The sequence below is a fragment of the Notechis scutatus genome, chromosome 9, assembly GCF_049901735.1.
Source record: "Notechis scutatus isolate UNSWTSFEM ecotype Mainland chromosome 9, rNotScu1.2, whole genome shotgun sequence".
NCBI classification, from domain to species: Eukaryota; Metazoa; Chordata; class Lepidosauria; order Squamata; family Elapidae; genus Notechis; species Notechis scutatus.
In genome coordinates, this window is record NC_142017.1 from 22603691 (window position 1) to 22621699 (window position 18009).

The 18009-nt window shown below is 47.9% G+C and overlaps 1 protein-coding gene across 5 annotated transcripts in view; it reads right to left on the reverse strand.

The window, feature by feature from the left end:
- Positions 1-428: 428 nt before the first annotated feature.
- CNGB1 (cyclic nucleotide gated channel subunit beta 1) overlaps positions 429-18009 on the reverse strand; it is a 28527-nt gene continuing 10946 nt past the window's right edge. For 4 of the 5 annotated variants that reach the window (XM_087971839.1, XM_087971838.1, XM_087971840.1 and 1 more), the window contains 14 exons: positions 17164-17325; positions 14314-14522; positions 13280-13330; positions 12676-12762; positions 11729-11793; positions 9886-10008; positions 9646-9787; positions 8794-8953; positions 6925-7022; positions 6756-6839; positions 4510-4733; positions 4005-4151; positions 2207-2381; positions 429-1161 (listed from right to left, as the gene is read on the reverse strand). In XM_087971839.1, the coding sequence (XP_087827965.1) occupies positions 958-1161; positions 2207-2381; positions 4005-4151; positions 4510-4733; positions 6756-6839; positions 6925-7022; positions 8794-8953; positions 9646-9787; positions 9886-10008; positions 11729-11793; positions 12676-12762; positions 13280-13330; positions 14314-14522; positions 17164-17325 (1931 nt within the window). In that variant the 3' untranslated portion in view covers positions 429-957. The remainder of the gene's footprint in view (positions 1162-2206; positions 2382-4004; positions 4152-4509; positions 4734-6755; positions 6840-6924; positions 7023-8793; positions 8954-9645; positions 9788-9885; positions 10009-11728; positions 11794-12675; positions 12763-13279; positions 13331-14313; positions 14523-17163; positions 17326-18009) is intronic. The other variant, XM_026690253.2, reaches the window with a different exon arrangement.

The following is an 18009-nucleotide window of genomic DNA, read 5'->3' on the forward strand; positions in this document are numbered from 1 at the left end:
GTACCTTGGTTGTTGCTTTTACAATTTAACCCGGTCAGCCAAAACTTTCACTTCTTATCTTCCTCCTGCACGTTCTTTTCCGGTTGAGTTCTTCTTTGTGGTGGCCATTTCTGACCACCGCTGCAACCGCCTTCGGGAAAGGGAGTAATGGCCAGCTGAGGAGGAGAGATGCGGCTCTCCTCGACCCTGCTGGTGGTCTCCCCCCTCTTCACCACCTCTACAGGGTGGCTTAGCCCCGAAACCAGCCGGCTCGGGGCGCTCCAGCGGTGAGCCCAGACAGAAACCGCACACGATCACGGATTTCTGTCTGTTGCCGAAGCCCTTCAAACCGGAAGTCCCGCTGTTTTCAAAACTCTTTCTAACTCACACTTTTTTCTCTGCATTTTTGTGCTGTGCACTACATTAAAAGACCACACAACAGAAGGGAGTTTTAAGCAAATCAAATATATTTATGTAGGTTTAGAACCTGTAAAAAGCCAATATTGCTTAATAGAGATTTCACTTGCTAATTTCTCTTGGATTTTTGCTGAAATTCTTCTAAAGGTAGTTAAATAGCCCAGTGTGTAAAAAAAGTTCCCCTCCCTTCCGTTCAATCATGTCCAATTCTCACACCCTAACTGGACAAGTCCCTGCCGTTTTCTTGGCAAGGTTTTTCAGGAGTGGTTTGCCATTACCTTCTTCCGAGGGCTTGAGAGAGTGACTGGCCCAGGGTCACCCAACTGGCTTTGTGCCTAAAGGGAGACTAGAACTCACAATCTCCTGGTTTCTAGCCTGGTGCCTCAACCCTGACACCAAACTGGCTCTCTAAATAAAGTGTAAAAAAATTATAGAGGTCTCCAATCACCAAGTCTCCATCTCAGCCCACTTTGTACTTAATAGCACAATATTAGAGATTATTTTTGAATGGCTGGACAATCCATGCAAACGGGACCAGCAATGGAGGCTCATCGGGTTCTTCTATTTAGGCTCCTCTTTTTCTAAGACTTCCACCGAGAGAACCTCTTCATCCCCGGTAGGGGTCGCACTCACGGAAATCCGAACAGGATGGGCAGGACTCTTGGAGATCTTCATCTCAGCTCCGCAATTGTTGGGTTTGGGGGAACCAGATGGTGAAGCATGGCTAGCTGACGGCTTGGGGCCAGATGAGGTGGAACTGGCAGCCTGAAAGAAAAGTAGATCCGATTGGGAATCGTATGAAAGGCCTTGTTAGGAAAAAGATGCTCGCCTTAAAACGGGGGACTAGAGCCCATTCCTCCAGAGGGGGCCCCAGAGCAATGTCTGTGAGCATTGAAGGTAGAGATATTTCACCCCCTTGGCTCCCTGTTTTGTGAAAGCACCTGACATGCACTCCCAATATACATATGCGCCCACCACCTCCGAATGGTGGGAACTTCCTTCTCATCTCACTTATGAAACTACCCATTCAGGGTTCAGCTCTGATTTCTTCTAGAATGCCGCCAGCCATCCTGGTGTTTCCCAGGGGTTTACTGTAGAAGCTGCAGTTTTCTGGGTTCGTATAATGCTTGAGCCACGGTTTATAAATGTTTGGCTTGCTTGAGCCATAAGCATGATTTAGAGCGGGGTCCCGAACTTTGTACCAAGCAGAATGCAAGGACCGGGGCGGGGAGGGGGGGGGGGGGGGGGGGGGGGGGGCTCCTCGCCGCTCCACCCTCTAGGAAGAAACTGCCAAAGAAGCGGGGTTTCCGTGCCCTTCCCCCCCCGCCACTCAGGGCGTCACCCACAGCGGCGGTCGCCTGCCGCCGCCTGTCGGTGTGGGGGCTCTGAGCTTGCCTCTTTCTCAGTGGAGCTGTCCAACCTACGAAGGCGGCAGGCAGGGGGGGGGCTGTGGGGGGGGGGGGGGGGGGGGGGGGGGGTGGGGAGGAGGGGGCTTAGCTGCGGGCAGCCTTCTGAAGCAGTTCGTCTGTGGAGGGGGGAGCGAGGGGGGGGGAGGGGGGGGCAGGGGCTGGGCTTCCCCTCCCTTCTTTCTGTGTCCTGTCCCCAATCCCAGCAATCACCAAGGAAAGAAAGCCGCCATTTTTTAAAAATAATTCATGTTTAGAAGTTGTAGCAATTATTAGACCCATTAGTGGACCAAGCCAAAGATGAAGAAGGCTACCTGGCTCCAGCCCAGCCCACCTGGCCTTCCTGGGCAAATATTCCACAACGCTTCCCCCTCTCCAGGTTGCCGGGAGGGTTTCAAACACACCTGCATTGCCTTCAGTTCCTTCAGTTTCCAGCGGAGTTGAGCCAGCCTGTCCTTGCCCCCCATTCTCCCGGCAGCCGCCAGGGCAGCTTGGAAGAGCCTGGGGGTCCCAGCCCTGTGAGGGATGATGGGCAGCCCCTTCTCCTCTTTGGGCTTGGCGTTGTTTTTCAGCATTCGCCTGGAACAGAACAAAAGCACGGAATTGGACATCAGCCAGGTCTGTGAGAATAAACTGCTTGTGTGAATGCAACAGAACGAGGGAGGGAATATCATGGCCCTTCTATGATCTTCCTTCAGAGGCCCCTCTTCTAAAAGTCATGTTTCTGCTGCTTTGGAGTTTCCTTTTAAAAGAGAGCTCTCCAAAACAGAGCTATGCTGGCTGAAGAATTCTGCAGTTGAAGCAGAGGTGGGATTCAGTTTTTTTAACAACCGGTTCTGGGGGTGTGGCTTAGTTGGTGGGCGTGGCTTGGTGGTCATGTGACTGGATGGGCGTGGCTTGGTGGTCATGTTATTGGCTGGGCGTGGCCAACTCAACATCACTCACATCGAGGCACGCATCTCCTCGCCTGGCCTCTCATGACTGTGAGGATGCTGCAACAGTCGTAAGTGTGAAAAACGGTCATAAGTCACTTTTTTCAGTGCCATTGTAACTTTGAATGGTCACTCCACACAAGCAAAGGACCAGCAAAGGAGGGGGAAAAAACTCCAGAGAGGTTCCTGAGACAGGAAATCTAGTCCTGCCAAGAATGTAAAAAGGGTTAACGGAGAGGCAGTTTCTGTAAGCAATACCAGAATGTTTCCTTCCTGCCTTCCTTACAGGATTAGGCCAGTAATTTCTTCTAACAACCGGCTCTCCAAACTGCTTAGAATGTTAACAACCGGTTCTAGCGAATAGGTGCGAACTGGTAGAATCCCACCCAAGTTGAAATCCACAAGTCTTAAAGTTGCCAAGTTTGGAGACCTCTGTTTTAAAGTGACGAATGGGAGGCCCTTCCGGATGATTAGTGCCCCATGTGAGTCACCAAAATCACTTTGGATAGTGAGAAATTTGGCACATTTAATTAATTCTTTAATTAATGAAAAGCAATGTGCAGTGTCTGCAGTGAGAAAACAGGAAGATTGCAAACAGAAGAAACATCTGTTTCTCACTTAAAACTCTCCAGGCAAAGAGCTGTACAGTTAAACCTCATATAAAAGCTGTGGGAGTCCATGGAATTGTGCCATTCAAGAGCAGCCTACCTGTCGTTTCCATAAAATGGGGGAAATCATCCAAGGTGTCAAAAACACGGATAATTGAAGAAAATAATTTAAGCAGCACCAGAAGTGAATTGTAGCCTCTGGTAGCGCTGTCAATCTCTTAAATGTGACTCCTTCACTGACATTCATATATTGAATCCCTTCCCCGTCTTCACCTGTTAGTCCTTTCCCTGACCAGTAGAGAACCCCATACCCAAATTTGTCTTGTTTCATGGCAGGCATGGGGGGCAAAATAAAACCTGAATGCCCAGGAAGACAAGGGCGTTCTCATGACAGATTTCCAGGGACAAACTCAACCCAACACAGAGGGGAGGAGGGGAGGAGGGGAGGACTGGAGAAGAGATCAGGCCACACAAAGCCAGACCAGATCAGGCCAGGCAGGAGAGGGCATATTTCACCACCAACTGATCTTAGCAGCAAACATGGCCCCCATTGCACATCAGCTAGCATGAGCCTCTCAGAATTGGACTGATTGACATGCCGTAGAAGGGAGAGCAAACTGATTAATCAATTAAAATAAACCCTCGATCATCCTACATCTCACCTCGCTTTCTTCCGCAGCAGTTTTTGGGACTCCGGGTAGTGCACCAGAATTTCATTCAAATCCTTCTTATCCAGAATGAAAAGGTTAGTAAATCCATGTGCCACCACATTAGCAGTACGTCGATTTCCACCTCTCACAGCCAGTAAACTAATAGAAACGGCAAAAATACAAATTCAGCAGCCAAATTCTCCTATTCTACAGAAAGGGGCAGCAACTTCATTCTACCTGCCTCCCCCGTATCTTCCAAGACAGTCAGTAACAACTAAACAAATGTAAAATCCAGTAATCCAAGCATTTCTTCAATCCGACAGTACAAAACCACTGGGCCAGGCTGCAGTGCCCAGGCAGCCTCAAGGTAACCTGAGCAGGAGGTTGAAATACCGGTTCAGCGAGCCAGAGGCAAATTTAACATCCGGTTCGCCCGAACCAGTCGAATCCCACCCCTGGAAGTGGAAGGGGAGATTCAGAGGATGGCTGCCCTCCCTCCCCACGCTGGGCCCGTCACCTCACAGGCTCGTTGCTGTGAAATGCCCTGATGAGCCTCAGAGGAAAGGCAGAAAAGAAATGCAGCGGAGGAGAGAAAAGGAACCCCTCGTGAAGTTGGCCTGACCTTATTTCTCCAAACACAGAGCCGGCTTTCAGTGTCACAAGCACGGTTTTCCCATCTGGTCCCCCAATCACTTGGACTTGTCCCACCTGGATGATGTACATCTCACGGCCGATCTCCCCCTAAGGAGAAATCAGGGGGGAAACGGATCTGAGCAGTTCTGCCCCCTTGGCCCCCTTTTGTTCTTCAGAGTTGAGGGTTCGTGGCCTGGACTTCGTTAAGGTTCCCCTCAAAAGGGATTCAAAGGGAGGAATAATTAGGACAACTTTTTCTTTTAAAAATCTCACACAAATTATTATTATTATTATTGTTCTTTGCACAGTCAGCCAGATGTTCAGACTGGATTTGGCAGTTTTATCCCCCTATCCAGTCCTACCCAAAGACCTGGGATAGGCGGATGTGGATATTTGCTGGTGTTATAGATATCATTGCAGGATGTAAGCTGTTCTAAGTAAAGCCGCCTTTTGCAATTAACGGTGAATAACCCAACAGGACAGACACACAGACTTCGGAGGATAATTAGGACTGCAGAAAAAACAATTACTACCCACCTGCCTTCAATCGAGGACCTGTATACTGCACGAGTCAAAAAGCGGGCTGTGAAAATATTTACAGACCCCTCACATTCTGGACATAAACTGTTTCAACTCCTTCTCTCAAAACGACTCTATAGAGCCCTGCACACCAGGACAACTAGACACAAGGACAGGTTTTCCCGAACGCCATCACTCTGCTAAACAAATAATTCCCTCAACACTGTTCAACTATTACAAAATCTGCACTACTATTACTGTTAATCTTCTCATCGTTCCTTATCACCCATCCCCTCCCACTTGTGACTGTATGGCTGTAATTTTGTCACTTATATCCTTACAATTTATATTGACTGTTTCCTAGTATGATTTGAGTGCTGATTGTACCCTATGACTATCATTAAGTGTTGTACGTTATGATTCTTGATTCTTAATGAATGTTATCTTTTCTTTTATGTATACTGAGACCATTTGCACCAAGACAAATTCCTTGTGTGTCCAATCACACCTGGCCAATATTCTATTCTATTCTATTCTATTCTATTCTATTCTATTCTATTCTATTCTATTCTATGTTATGCTATGCTATGCTATTTTATGCTTCTATTCTATTCTATTCTATTCTATTCTATTCTATTCTATTCTTATTCTGTTCTGTTCTGTTCTGTTCTGTTCTGTTCTATTCTATTCTATTCTAGTGGTGTTCAAGTAATGGTCCAATTGTTTTGGGATTGCAGGCAGCTATGAGTATTGGTGCTACCTTTGCCTGCTGTTCTCACCCATCTCGTGATTCAAGGTGATTTTGAGCCGAATTGCCTTGAAATTACAACTTGTGCATTCTAGAAAGTTCTATCTGCAGTTGCAAAGTGAAAATGCAGTATTTCTGTGGGATGGGGTAGAGGTTTTAATAAGGGAGGTGTTATCAGAGCAACTTAAGGCTTAAAGAGGCTTAAAGAGATGGCACTGTCTTAAAGGGAAAGGGCTGAGCTCCCATCCTTCCCAATGTGGGCCCTGGAGAGGTCATCCTAACTGGTCCGAGAGGAATTTCTGGGTTGAATATTGTCTGGCACCAAGTTTTAGACAGGAAAGGAGCTAATTTGCAATCTCTTCATTCTTGTGAATTTAGGATCAGCAACTAACTGGCAAACAATTACCAGGAAAATGAATAATACCCGATATTTGTATATTTGCAGATAATCCACCATTGGATGTGTTTTGTCCTATTTTCATTCGTGACTTCTGATTTTCAGAGGAAAAGGAAAAAACGAATTCCCTTTTAAAGAAACCAAGCTCTTCCTCCAAAACCTGCGTGTGTGTTTTTTAGCTCTGCTGCTTCTGCTTTGCCGTTATTTCAGCTACTGGCTTGAATGATGCTTTCCCTGGCATCTAATAATTAGGAATCATGGAACGGCTGTGATGATGGCCAACTGGATTTGGCTACCACAACCAAGCAGATCGAGTTCCACTGACATTCCCGGAAAGCCCTCTTGGTATCGGCTTCAGTAGCATCAGCCCAAAACAGCATAATGCGGGGAGCCTGTGATGAAGAACATCCTGGAACCTCCCTTACCAGCGTGACAGAATTGTGCTGCAGCATTGCTCACGGGTTACCTTTTTGCACACGTAGTCGTTAGGTAAGTACACCACGGATCGCAGCCTCTTCAGCATGTCAAAAATCATTTGCCGATCACAGCCCTGCCCCAAAGGAAGGAAAGAAGGCTTGGACTCTCTGCTCTTCTGGCCAGGTAAGGAAGAGGAGCCCCAGGTCGGCCGGCAGTACCTGGAAGAGCGGCACTTTGCTCACAATCCTGTAGTTCACATCGATGGCAATGTCCAGCTTCATCTTTTCGGGCAGCTGCGTGAGCAGCTCTGATTCATCTGCAGTGAGGGAGAGAACAGCTTGTCTTCTGGCCTCGTGGGGCAACGGAAGAGAACTGGGCCGATGAGCCCCACCCCTGGACTCCCCCTCCTGAGCAGCCTTGGATTTGCTCCCGTGATCAGAAGCTTCTCCAGGGTTGGTGGGTCTTTTGGCCTCCAGAAGACCCCGCCCTGGGAGGAGGTCAGCCATGGGCTGGGGTGTGAGTTCAGCCAATTCCCAGGTGATGGGCAGAGAACAAGATTACAGTCCCGACTGGATAGAGGGAGATAAGGGCTGGATATCCTCCCCCCACGCCCCCCCTGCTCAAAATGCTCCCTCCGTTTAGGGAGCCGGGGAGGCCAAGCAAGGCCTGTCTCTAAAGCCATCTTGTGTTATTGCCTTGAATTATTATTTTAAATAATATTTTCACCCCATGAAGAATTGATACTCCTCTCTGTTTCTTAGTCAAAGAGCCAGCACTGGCCAAAGACAACGGCCATGGTCATGTAGCCAGCATGACTATAGCCAGAGGTCTCCAAACTTGGCAACTTTAAGACTTGTGGACTTCCACTCTGGACTTCCAAGTTTGGAGATCTCTGCTATACGCCAAAGGCGCACGATACACTGTTACTTTCCCATGGTACCTGTTACTCTATTCGCATTTGCAGGCTTTCGAGCTGCTTGATGTGCAGGAGCTGGGGCTAGTAACGGGAGCTCACCCCTTTACATGGCTCTCAGGTCTCAAACCCAGGCTGTCAGTTTTCCAGCTGACAAGCTCAGCATCTTTAACCACCGAGCCATTACACACACACACACACACACACACAAAAAAAAAAACAAGATTAAAAAAGGGAATGCCAGGAGGCACAGGAAGTATTTTCCCCCAGCTTTTGCAAATAAAATGTTTTCAGCTGTGCCCCAAAGGGTCTCTGTGACTCTTCTCAGCAATGGGCAACAGCGACTCTTTCATAGATGACAGATGGAAACGAGGAACAAATTCTCAGAGGATCCTTTGGGCTCTGAGCCTACAGCCTTCACGTGTGAATATTAAAGACAAGGGCCCGGCTGTTTGTCTCAAGGGCACAATTTAGAAAATGGACTAGAATTCTGCCTTGCTGGAACTTCTGTGCCACTATGGAGGGTGGCCTCCCATCACAGGGATCCTGCCAGGTATTGCAAGAATCACTGCAGTGAACTGACACCCCCCCACCCCCCACCCTGTAGCTTGAAAAGAGGGCCAGTCACTTTCCTAACCTACGCAGCTTCCTCAAGATCTTGTGACACTGGTGGGCCTAGCCGTACAGAGGAAGAAGCAATCTCCAGAACAGGCAGGGGGGGGGGGATGTGTTTTTTAAAAAACGGGGATCGGGGAGTGCAGGTTCTCAGGACACGATTCTCACCCCTTCAGGTCCGCTGGTGGGTGGGAGACCCTCTCTGCCCTCCCCCAGCAGGGGCTCCCTTCCTCCAGCTGACAGTTGGAGCAGCTGGGAAGCCGGTTGGGCAAGCCAGCTGGGGAGGCTGCTTCCCTTCCCGTTCCGGCTCTCAGGCTTTGCTTAAATGTGCAGAATTGAGGTTCAAATGCATTTCATGCTAAATCTGGCCTGCAGCAAGGAGTGCTTGCCAGGGAGGATCCAAAAGGCAAGATGGCAGCAACATTATGAGGCACATAGAAGACGGGGTTGCCATGACAGCCGCCATCTTGACTTTATACCTCCACTTGTAACCACCAATAATTGTAATTGCCCAACAGAGAAAGACGAAAGAAATCCTTTTGTCTCTGAAAGTACTTACCCAGCATGCCTTGGGAATGCCAAGTATATTCATACCAAGTTTTGATTCTGTTTTGAACTGAACGGGGAATTCTGTACAAAGCCATATATTTTACGGTATTGTCCATGCAGCTCCGATAGTACGATTGTCCTGCTGTGGCAGCACCAACAACATCCCTCATCTGCGTAGGAGTTGAAGACAAGAGCAAACGGAAGGACATTATTTCACGGTGCCAACAGTCACGACTCACCTGATGGAGTTCCCTGGGTTCGGGCAGGTGATTCCGATGTCCAAAAGGCCTCCGATGCTGAGATGGAATCCATTAGTCACACCTGAAAAGCTAAACCTGACAGGCTGAGAATCTGGCTTGTTTTTGTTAGGCTGGGACACAATATCTGAAGGACCACTCTTCATTTAATGGGAGTTCAAAGTTATAATGGCCTCAAAAAAAATTTTTTGATTTATGACTTGTACTTGCACTTAAGACTGCTGCATCACACACACACACACACACACACACACACACACAGAGAGAGAGCGAGCAGGGGATTGCAATTGAGGCACCTGACAATTCCCTTCATTTATGACCGTTTGCTGGCTCCTGCAGACACGCGATTGCAAGTTGCAACCATTTTTGCCAATTTCTGGCAAAAAGAAAATACCTCACTGGAGAATATGGATTTGCTCAACACCCACACTGATGCGCTGAACATCTGCCATAAAAATTGTCAAAAAATGAGGTCCAACTCAACTCACAACACCCAACAATGGAAATTGGCACTTCCATAAAAAACATGGTGTGCAGCAGCAAATGAGACAAGAAGCATGCAACAATTTTTCGTAAGCCAGAGTAGGTGTGAAGTGACAGCTCACCTGGCCGATCATCACCGAGAAAGCAAAGACGCCTGTGAAGTAATTGAGAAGCTGAAAAATGATCTCAAAGAGGTCGTGGGGCTCCGGCAGCCCCCCAATGGTGATGAGGGTCTTGACAGCCCAGTAATAGCAGCGGACGTAACTGCCAAAGATGAAACACAGGAGATCCACAGAGGTCGTGCGCGTCTTCCTCCTGGCCCCTTCTGCAGAGACAGCCACTTGGCTGCCCCCGGTGCCTACCTGTTTCCTCTGCCGTCGTAGACCCAGGGGGTGGAGCCGATGCCCTGGAAGGAGGAGGCCCAGTAGTACAAGCAGGAGTTCAGGTGCAGGCTGAAGAGCAGGTAGGCTGTGATCCTTACGACTCTGCCAAAACGATAACCCTGCTCAGGATGGGCTGCTAAAGTCCCTGCAGAACCCGAGACTGCCTGTGCCCTGCTCTTCTGCTGCTGCTAACGCTGCTGTTTCCCCGTCCCGTCCCGTCCCCCCCGCCCCCCCACCCAGGAAGGCATTGCTTGCTCTGCGTTGCTCCCAGAGGGAATGCAAGAATCAGGGACCTCGGAGGGAGCCCTAGGAATCAGGAATGCATAAGGAGGGCATAAGGAGCGCACCAAGCGTGCCGACCGTCCCTGTCCTGTTGTTTCTTTTTTATTTTTCTTATAAGTATCTATCCCATGTATTCAAAACTATGTTTATTCTTATACCTGTAAGCGACTGACAAATCAAATAAATACCAAGATACTAAATGGATGGAGGGGAGCAGCCCAGCTCTTCCCAGCCAGCCAGGAGAGTGAGATTGTCTGCAAAGGGCCAAGATGCACACACACACACACACACACACACACCGGGACAACGCATTCAAAGCTCTGCCTGGCTGCTATGTAAATGGTGCAACATGCGCACGCACAAAACACAGGCGCTGCTTCACTGCCTATCAGAGCTGCCATCTTGACTTTCTTGACTTTGCTCTGCAGGCAGATCTGTGGGGGGAGGGGGGCTGTTTTGAGTCTGGAAGTTGCTTCTGAGGGTTCAGCGTCCTTTTCCTCTTGCTGGGCTTAGGGGGTTCCTCCTCCTCCCCCCTCCCCCGGTTAGAGTGGCAGGCCGTGACCCTTTCCTTCCATAGTTATTGTGCATACAGTCACTCACAGGGGGTTATGGGTGGTGCGTTTCAAACATTTTTACCCCCAGGTCAGTGGGCATGGCTTGGTGGATTTACGTGCATGCACACACTTTGCACGTGCACACGTGCCAAACGTGCACTTTGCACAGGCGCAGAGGCTTTCCGACTTGCCTCCTGCAAGCCTGCATTCTCCCGGTGGCTCTTCTGTGCCGCGCAAAGCAGCTGCGCTTCAAAAGCAGAGGATCAAGGTGAGTCTGGGAGCCCAGGTGGGCAGGTGGGCCCAAAGGCACAGCGGTGGAGAGAACCTCTTCGATCTCCACTGCTTATTGGCGCTACCAGCTCGGCAGAATCGGTAGAATACCACCAATGGCGGTACTGCTCAGAAAGGGGTGCAGGAAAGCCAGCGAGCTCCTTCTTTTGTTTCCCCTTGCACAACCTTCTCAGTCAGTGCATCCCGCCCCACAGCAGGGAGAAGGCCTCCGAGGCAGAGGCTAAGGGCCAGGGAGGCTCAGACACACACTGCATACATGTTCAGGCTTTAAAACTGGCCGGGAGTTCATGCTCAAGCAGGTCACAGGCGGTACAATCATTTATGGATCAGCACATCCACCTCCCAGCAGCTCTCCCAGCCTCCATGACAGCCCGGCTTCCCAAGCCGTTTCTAGAGGTGGCCCTGCACAAACTGCCTTATTTGTTCTGTCTGGGGAGTTCTGCTTTAGGTCCAGTTAACCCCAGTATGCCATACTATATTAATAAGAATGCTGGACTTTAAAGTAGAAATCTCTGCGCTTTGGCTGCCATGTGGTTTGCAAAATTGGAAATAAAGTGGACGTACATTTCGATTCTACAAAATCATTTGTTGTTGTTGCTATTTCCTTTAGAAAGGTTGCATGTCAGTCAGACATGTGAGAGACGGGCCTGCAGAAGCTGCTGAACTGCACCCTGCCCAGAAAGACAGAACCTCACCTGTAAACATAGGCCTGGCTCAAAATAGCTTCAAGACGGTTGTTAAACTCAAAGAAGGCCAGATACTGTGAAAAAGAAATAGAAGTCCCATTGAGCTCCAGAGAAGATTCTGCCCGCATAGTTGGGGAGAGGAAAGGGAAAAGAAGGAAAGAAGAGAAAGAAAGAAAGGAAAAAAGAGGAAAGTAGAGGAGAGGAAAGAGGGGAGGAGAAAGAAAGAAAGGAAAGGAGAGGAAAGGAAAGGAAAGAAAGAAGGAAAGAGAGGAGAGAAAAGAAAGAGGAAGGAGGAAGGAAAGGAAAGGAAAGGGAAAAGGAAAGAAAAAGAAGGAGGGGAGAGGAAAGGAAAGGAAAGGAAAGGGAAGGAAAGAAAGAAAGGAAAGGAAAGGAAAGGAAAGGAAAGGAAGGAAAGAAGGAAAGAAGGAAAGTAGAGGAGAGGAAGAAAGGGAGGAAAGGAAAGAAAGAAAGGAAGGAAGAAAGGAAAGAAAGAAAGGAAAGAAAAGAAGAAGAGAGAGGAGAGGAAAGGAAAGGGGAGGAAAGAAAGAAAGGAAAGGAGAGCAAAGGAAAGGAAAGGAAAGGAAAGGAAAAAGGAAAGGAAAGAAAAGAAGGAGAGGAGAGGAGAGGAAAGGGAAGGAAAGAAAGAAAGGAAAGGAAAGGAAAGGAAAGGAAAGGAAAGGAAAGGAAAGGAAAGGAAAGGAAAGGAAAGGAAAAGGAAAGGAAAGAAAAGAAGGAAAGTAGAGGAGAGGAAAGAAAGGGGGAGGAAAGGAAAGAAAGAAAGGAAAGGAGGAAAGGAAAAATATTCCCCGAGGAAGCGATGGATGAAGTTTTTTGGGGGACCGTGGAGAGGGACCGATCCCTTGGGATCTGCTCTGTGTTGACCTTCAGGGTGAAGCCAGCACCCCCTTTTCCAGCCCTTCCCTAAAGATGCGGAATCAGGATGGAGGAGGATTCACCTTTAGGCAGCGAGGCAAGCGCAGGAGAGGATGCACGCCAACCTTGAAGTAGAAGAAATCCAGAGGGAGGAGGCTGAGGGCATCCATCTGAAAGAGAAAGGAGGCAGGAAGCTCTTGGCTCTCTGGAATCCCACAACGGAGGCATTCCACCCGGGTCATTCATTTGTAAAGGTTAAACAAAATTGCAAACAAAAATGTATATATCTGAGGAAATATGCACAATAACATAAATATTTTTGAGCAAACTTTTCAAGTGCAATTAATCAAATTTTACCATTTTTCAAACAAAGAGAGCAATTAACAGAAACTAATTTTGAAAAAGATAGGCTCACCCATCTCCCCATCACTCAAAAGGTATCAGTGACCTGATGTTCCCAAATTATGTGTGTATATTATATACAATTTTACTCCATATAACGAGAAAGATGTTAAATGTTCCTTTCTATGCCATTGTTACAATAGCCACCCAAGCAGATAATTACTATGACAAATAATTCAGTGTCCAGAATATTATTTTAAGGATCATATGATGGAGAACGCTGTTTCATTCAGATGATTTGGTGGTCATTTTAATTAGGAATAAATTAAACAAAACGCTACAAACCTTAAAGCGATGGGACTTCAGGTAATTCTTCCTCATGGCTCTCTTATCAGTCTAGAAGAAGAAAGAGAATGCAAAAGGGTACCATCCGAAACTCAGAAGGGAAACTGAGGCACAGCCAGCAGAATTGACGTGTCTTGGCCTGGCATGGAAACAGGCCCCGCGTCAAAATCTGCTGCACAGGAATTTCTGCTTTTCTGAGGCTTCTTCAGCCTTGCAGATAGTTTGCCCTTGGGGAGGTTACCTGCCTTTTACAGATAGATACCTTATGTTATACACCTAAGATAAATGTCCTGGCTGCATCCCTGGAAAGGCTTCGTGATCGCTGATGTTTTTGCAGCCCTGATCTGCTTATTCATGGATGAAGGGCATAACTGGTTCAGGTATCAAGCTCTCAAACCAAGAGTCAGAACCCAGACATGTGTGATGACTCAAAGGGCATGGCACAAAAGCAACCGTCACAAAAGTAGGTAAAGTCCCTTTAATACCTCCAACTTGGCCCCCAATGTCCAGTTATCATCAGTTGGAGAAAACACTCTCCCAAGAACAGTCTTTAAAGAGAATAAATTCAGTCCGAACCCAAAGTAAATATAGATTATAAATAAAAACCAACACAAACCATGCTGCAGCAATTAACGAGACAGGGCAGGATAAGGAATTGCAGACTTCCAAATGATAACGAGGACGCCAAACAGAGATAATGCACACTTTGCTTCCAGCAACTTTGCTGTGCATAGTTTGCCTTTTTAAACAGTTTTCCCAGCTGCAGCTAATGAAGGGGATCAGGGCCCTTTCCTCCCCCGTAAACCACGTTACTCATGTTGTTCCCTTCTCCGTTCCTCCCTGCATGCCCTAGGATGAAGAAGGATGGCCCTGGGTCTTCCTCTGAATGCCCAGCCGAACTGCGCCCTTCCCCAGTTTCTTCCACAGCCACCGGAGCCACATTCCCACTCCCCGTCAGCTACTCAACTTCCCCCTCAGAATCAGATTCCAACAGGAGCATGACAACATGGCTAGGCTCTCTGTGTGCCACTTACAATAACATCTCCTTGATGGACAAACTGCAGGCGGACTTGAAAGATGACAATGTCCAGCAGGTAGATGAAATCACAGAGGTAGTCCATAGCCATCCAGTAATAGACATTCTCAGGCGATTGATACGGGAAAGCCCAGCGGACCGGAATCAGCCAACAGTTCCAGTTCCACGCCAGGACCACAAGTAAGAGCCACAACACGTACATCAGATCTGGAAGAGGAGGGAAGCCCAGGAGATGCTCAGGAGAACTCTTGTGGAGCTTTCCTCAAATCCCCCTTCCAAACTCCTCAGTGGGAGAGCTGGCCCGGGCCTCTGCTTGCCCATGGAGCAAGAGGGAAGAGGATCAGGCAGCAGTTGTCATCCAGTGGGCCACCCAGCCTGTGAAGCAAGTAGACTAAGAGGTGGAACTAGTCCTCTCAAAGTCAGTTCAGCATGAACCTGTCCCAGGCATCTTTCTCAGCTTCAGAAAGTGATCAAGATGGAGATGGTCATCTTGGCTGCCCCGTCCAGTATGGGACCCAAGATAAAATCAGAGGACCAGAAGGAACCTCAGAGGTCTTCTAGTCCAAGTCCCTGCTCAAGGCAGGAGAACCTATACCATCTCAGACAAGTGACTGTCCAGCCTGTTCTGGAAAATCTCCAGTGATGGAGCAGCCACAACGCCGGAGGCAAGCCCTTCCATTGATCCATTGTTCTCACTGTCGGAACATTTCTCCTTACTTCTAGGTCGGATCTCTCCTTAACAAGCTTCCATTCAATACGTTTTGTCCTGACCTCTGATGCTTTAGAGAATAAGTCAACCCTCTCATCTCTGTGACTGCCCCTCAAGGATGGAAGACAGTTATCATACACCCCCCCTCCCCAATCCTTCTCTTCGGTAGGCTAGATATACCTAGCTCCCTCAACCATTCATGATACGATTTAACCTCCAGACCCCTTATGAGGTTTGTTGGTCTCCTCTGCACACTTTCTAGCATCTCAGCATCATTTTTCTATCACGGGGACCAGATGCGATTTGCATGCAGTACACAGTATCCCTAGTTATGCTGCAGTCACTAGTACAAAGCGGTACAATCACTCCTTGTTGCCTTGATGCCATCCCTCTGTTGATGCAATCCAGGACTGCATTGGGTTTTTTGGCAGCTGCATCAAGTTTCTGGCTCATATGGTGGCCCACTAGGACTCCTAGATCCCTCTCACAGTCACCACTTTTGAGCTAGGGACTGCCTAGTCTATACCGCTGCATTTGGTACATCCTGCCTAAGTGCAGGACTAACTTTTCTCACCAATGAACTGCATTTTTGGGGGGGATAGGGCCCAATATTGACGTCTGTCAAAAACCTTCTGAATCTTGGCTCTGTGGTCTAAAGTGTTACTATTCCCAGCTCACACTTGATGTCATCTGCAAATTTGATGAGTTCCCCTTCTATCCCCTGATCTAGATAATTTATGAAGATGTTGAAGAGTACTGAACCGAAGAAAAACCTTGGAGTATCCCATGCATGCTTCCTTCCATGTAGATGTAGTTCCATTAAGAACTACATCAGTGGTGATATTCAATTTTTTTACTACTGGTTCTGTGGGCGTGGCTTTGTGGGAGTGGCATGGCTTGGTGGGAGTGGTGTGGCTTAGTGGGTGTGGCAGGGGAAGGATACTGTAAAATCCCCCTTCCCTCCCCACCCCACTGACCTGCTTTCCAGCTCCATTCTCCTGTGCAGGGCAACCAAAGGAGAGCCAGCCGATCAGCTGGGACTCAATGGGAGGCAGAGAAGAAATGGGGGCGGGGCTAGTCAGATGCAGGATTTGCTGGTTCTCCAAACTACTCAACATTTCCGCTACCGGTTCTCCAGAACTGGTCAGAACCTGCTGAATCCCACCTCTGAACTACATGTTGAGTGTAATTTACTTATTTATTTGGTCACTTTCAATGGCCGCCCACCTGTCAATAATTTTGTTTACAATTCAGTCAGCCAATTGTGATTAATTGATGTCCCCTCATCTGGTGGTGATACTCTCTATCCCAAACATGTCTTTCTATTTTGTCAAACGCCTTACTGAACGGTGCAGCTCTCAGGAGGAGCCCTCAACAATCCCTGCCATTTGCTTCCAACTTCCTTCCGGAAAGTGTGTTTGGAGCTCAAGAGAGGCTTACGGATGGTTGTCTGCAATCAGTTTGCAGCTTCATTTATTTAACCTACATTGCAAGAATACTATTGTGGGTTATGAATATCTCTTTCCCACTTTTTGGACTGTATTTGCAATAATTGAAAACGTCACTTGTGAAAGGCCTGAAGTGCCTTTTGCTGTATTGGAGAGTCCATACAAATTATTTGGCATTTCAAGGGATAAGGATTAGCTAATTTAGGCTTGGGTGGGCCGTCAAGTTTCCTGGGGATTTCCAGCAGGCCTGCATTCCTCACAGGAAGGAAAGACCATGAAGTTCCCAATTCAACTGGTTTATTGCTCATGCCTGCGCACAGGAATCTACTCAACTAGTGGTTAGCACTACTTTGGTCCTAGATACAGGCTGATGGGATTCAAGGAGAGTTGGTCTCTAGGTGGCTACGTAGAGACTCTAGAGCAGGGTGTCCAACCTTGGCAACTTTAAGACTTGTGGACTTCAACTCCCAGAGTTCCTCAGCCAGCTTTGCTGGCTGAGGAACTCTGGGAGTTGAAGTCCACAAGTCTTAAAGTTGCCAAGGTTGGACACCCTGCTCTAGACTAATTTCTCTTTTCCAGGTTCTGCCATTCTTTCTCCCGCAATTCCCTTCGCAAAGTCCCTCCTGCTCCTCCTTCCCTTCTCTCTTGGGATGCAGCTGCCTTTTCAGTCCAAAGCCCCCCCGTCACTTACTGGACGAAGGGTCAATACTGCTGGGGAACTGGACTTTCCTCGTGTGGCAGAGGAAGGGGTGATACTTAAACTTGCAGCAAAGGATTTCGTGGAAAGGCCCCTCTCCTTCTTCCTCGGCTTCTTCGCCTTTCTCCTCTGAGGTCTTCTTCTCTTTGGAAGGAGCTGAGAGAATAAATCAAATGGATGAAATCAAAACAAAATGTTTCGCCCATTATTTGGGGCCAAATGGAGAAAAAGTTCAGAAACATTCTCTCAAGTAAGAATGTTCTCTCAAGTAAGAACAACCCACATTGCAGCTTGCACCTGGCCCAAAATCCTAATTGGCAACCTCCCCCCAAATCAACCAGGATTGCTTTTTTCCCTGGTTAGGGCTGGAATATCTTGTGTGTAAGAGTTCAGGGGTGGTGGAATCTCAAGGACGCTGAAGGTGTTCTGAAACACGTTTGCTTCATTACTAAAATAATATTATCTCCCCTTAAAAACAACAACAAACAGAATGTAAAATGATTGTCTCCCCCTTGGAGATTGGACTGCCGTTTGTCAGAAATGGTGTAGGGTCTCCTGCTTGGGCAGGGGGTTGGACTAGATGATCTGTAAGGTCCCTTCCAACTCTGATTATCTGTTATCTGGAAGGAAGATTCAGACCCAGAAGGTCTGAGAGGGCAGGAGGCAGCCTGGCTGCTGAGCTCATGCATCCCATATCACAGCATAAAATAATGGTCTAGTTAACAGGGGTCTCCAACTTTGGCAACTTTAAGACTTGTGGACTTCAACTCCCAGAATTCCTCTGCCAGCAAAGCTGGCTTAGGAATTCTAGGAGTTGAAGTCCACAGGTCTTAAAGTTGC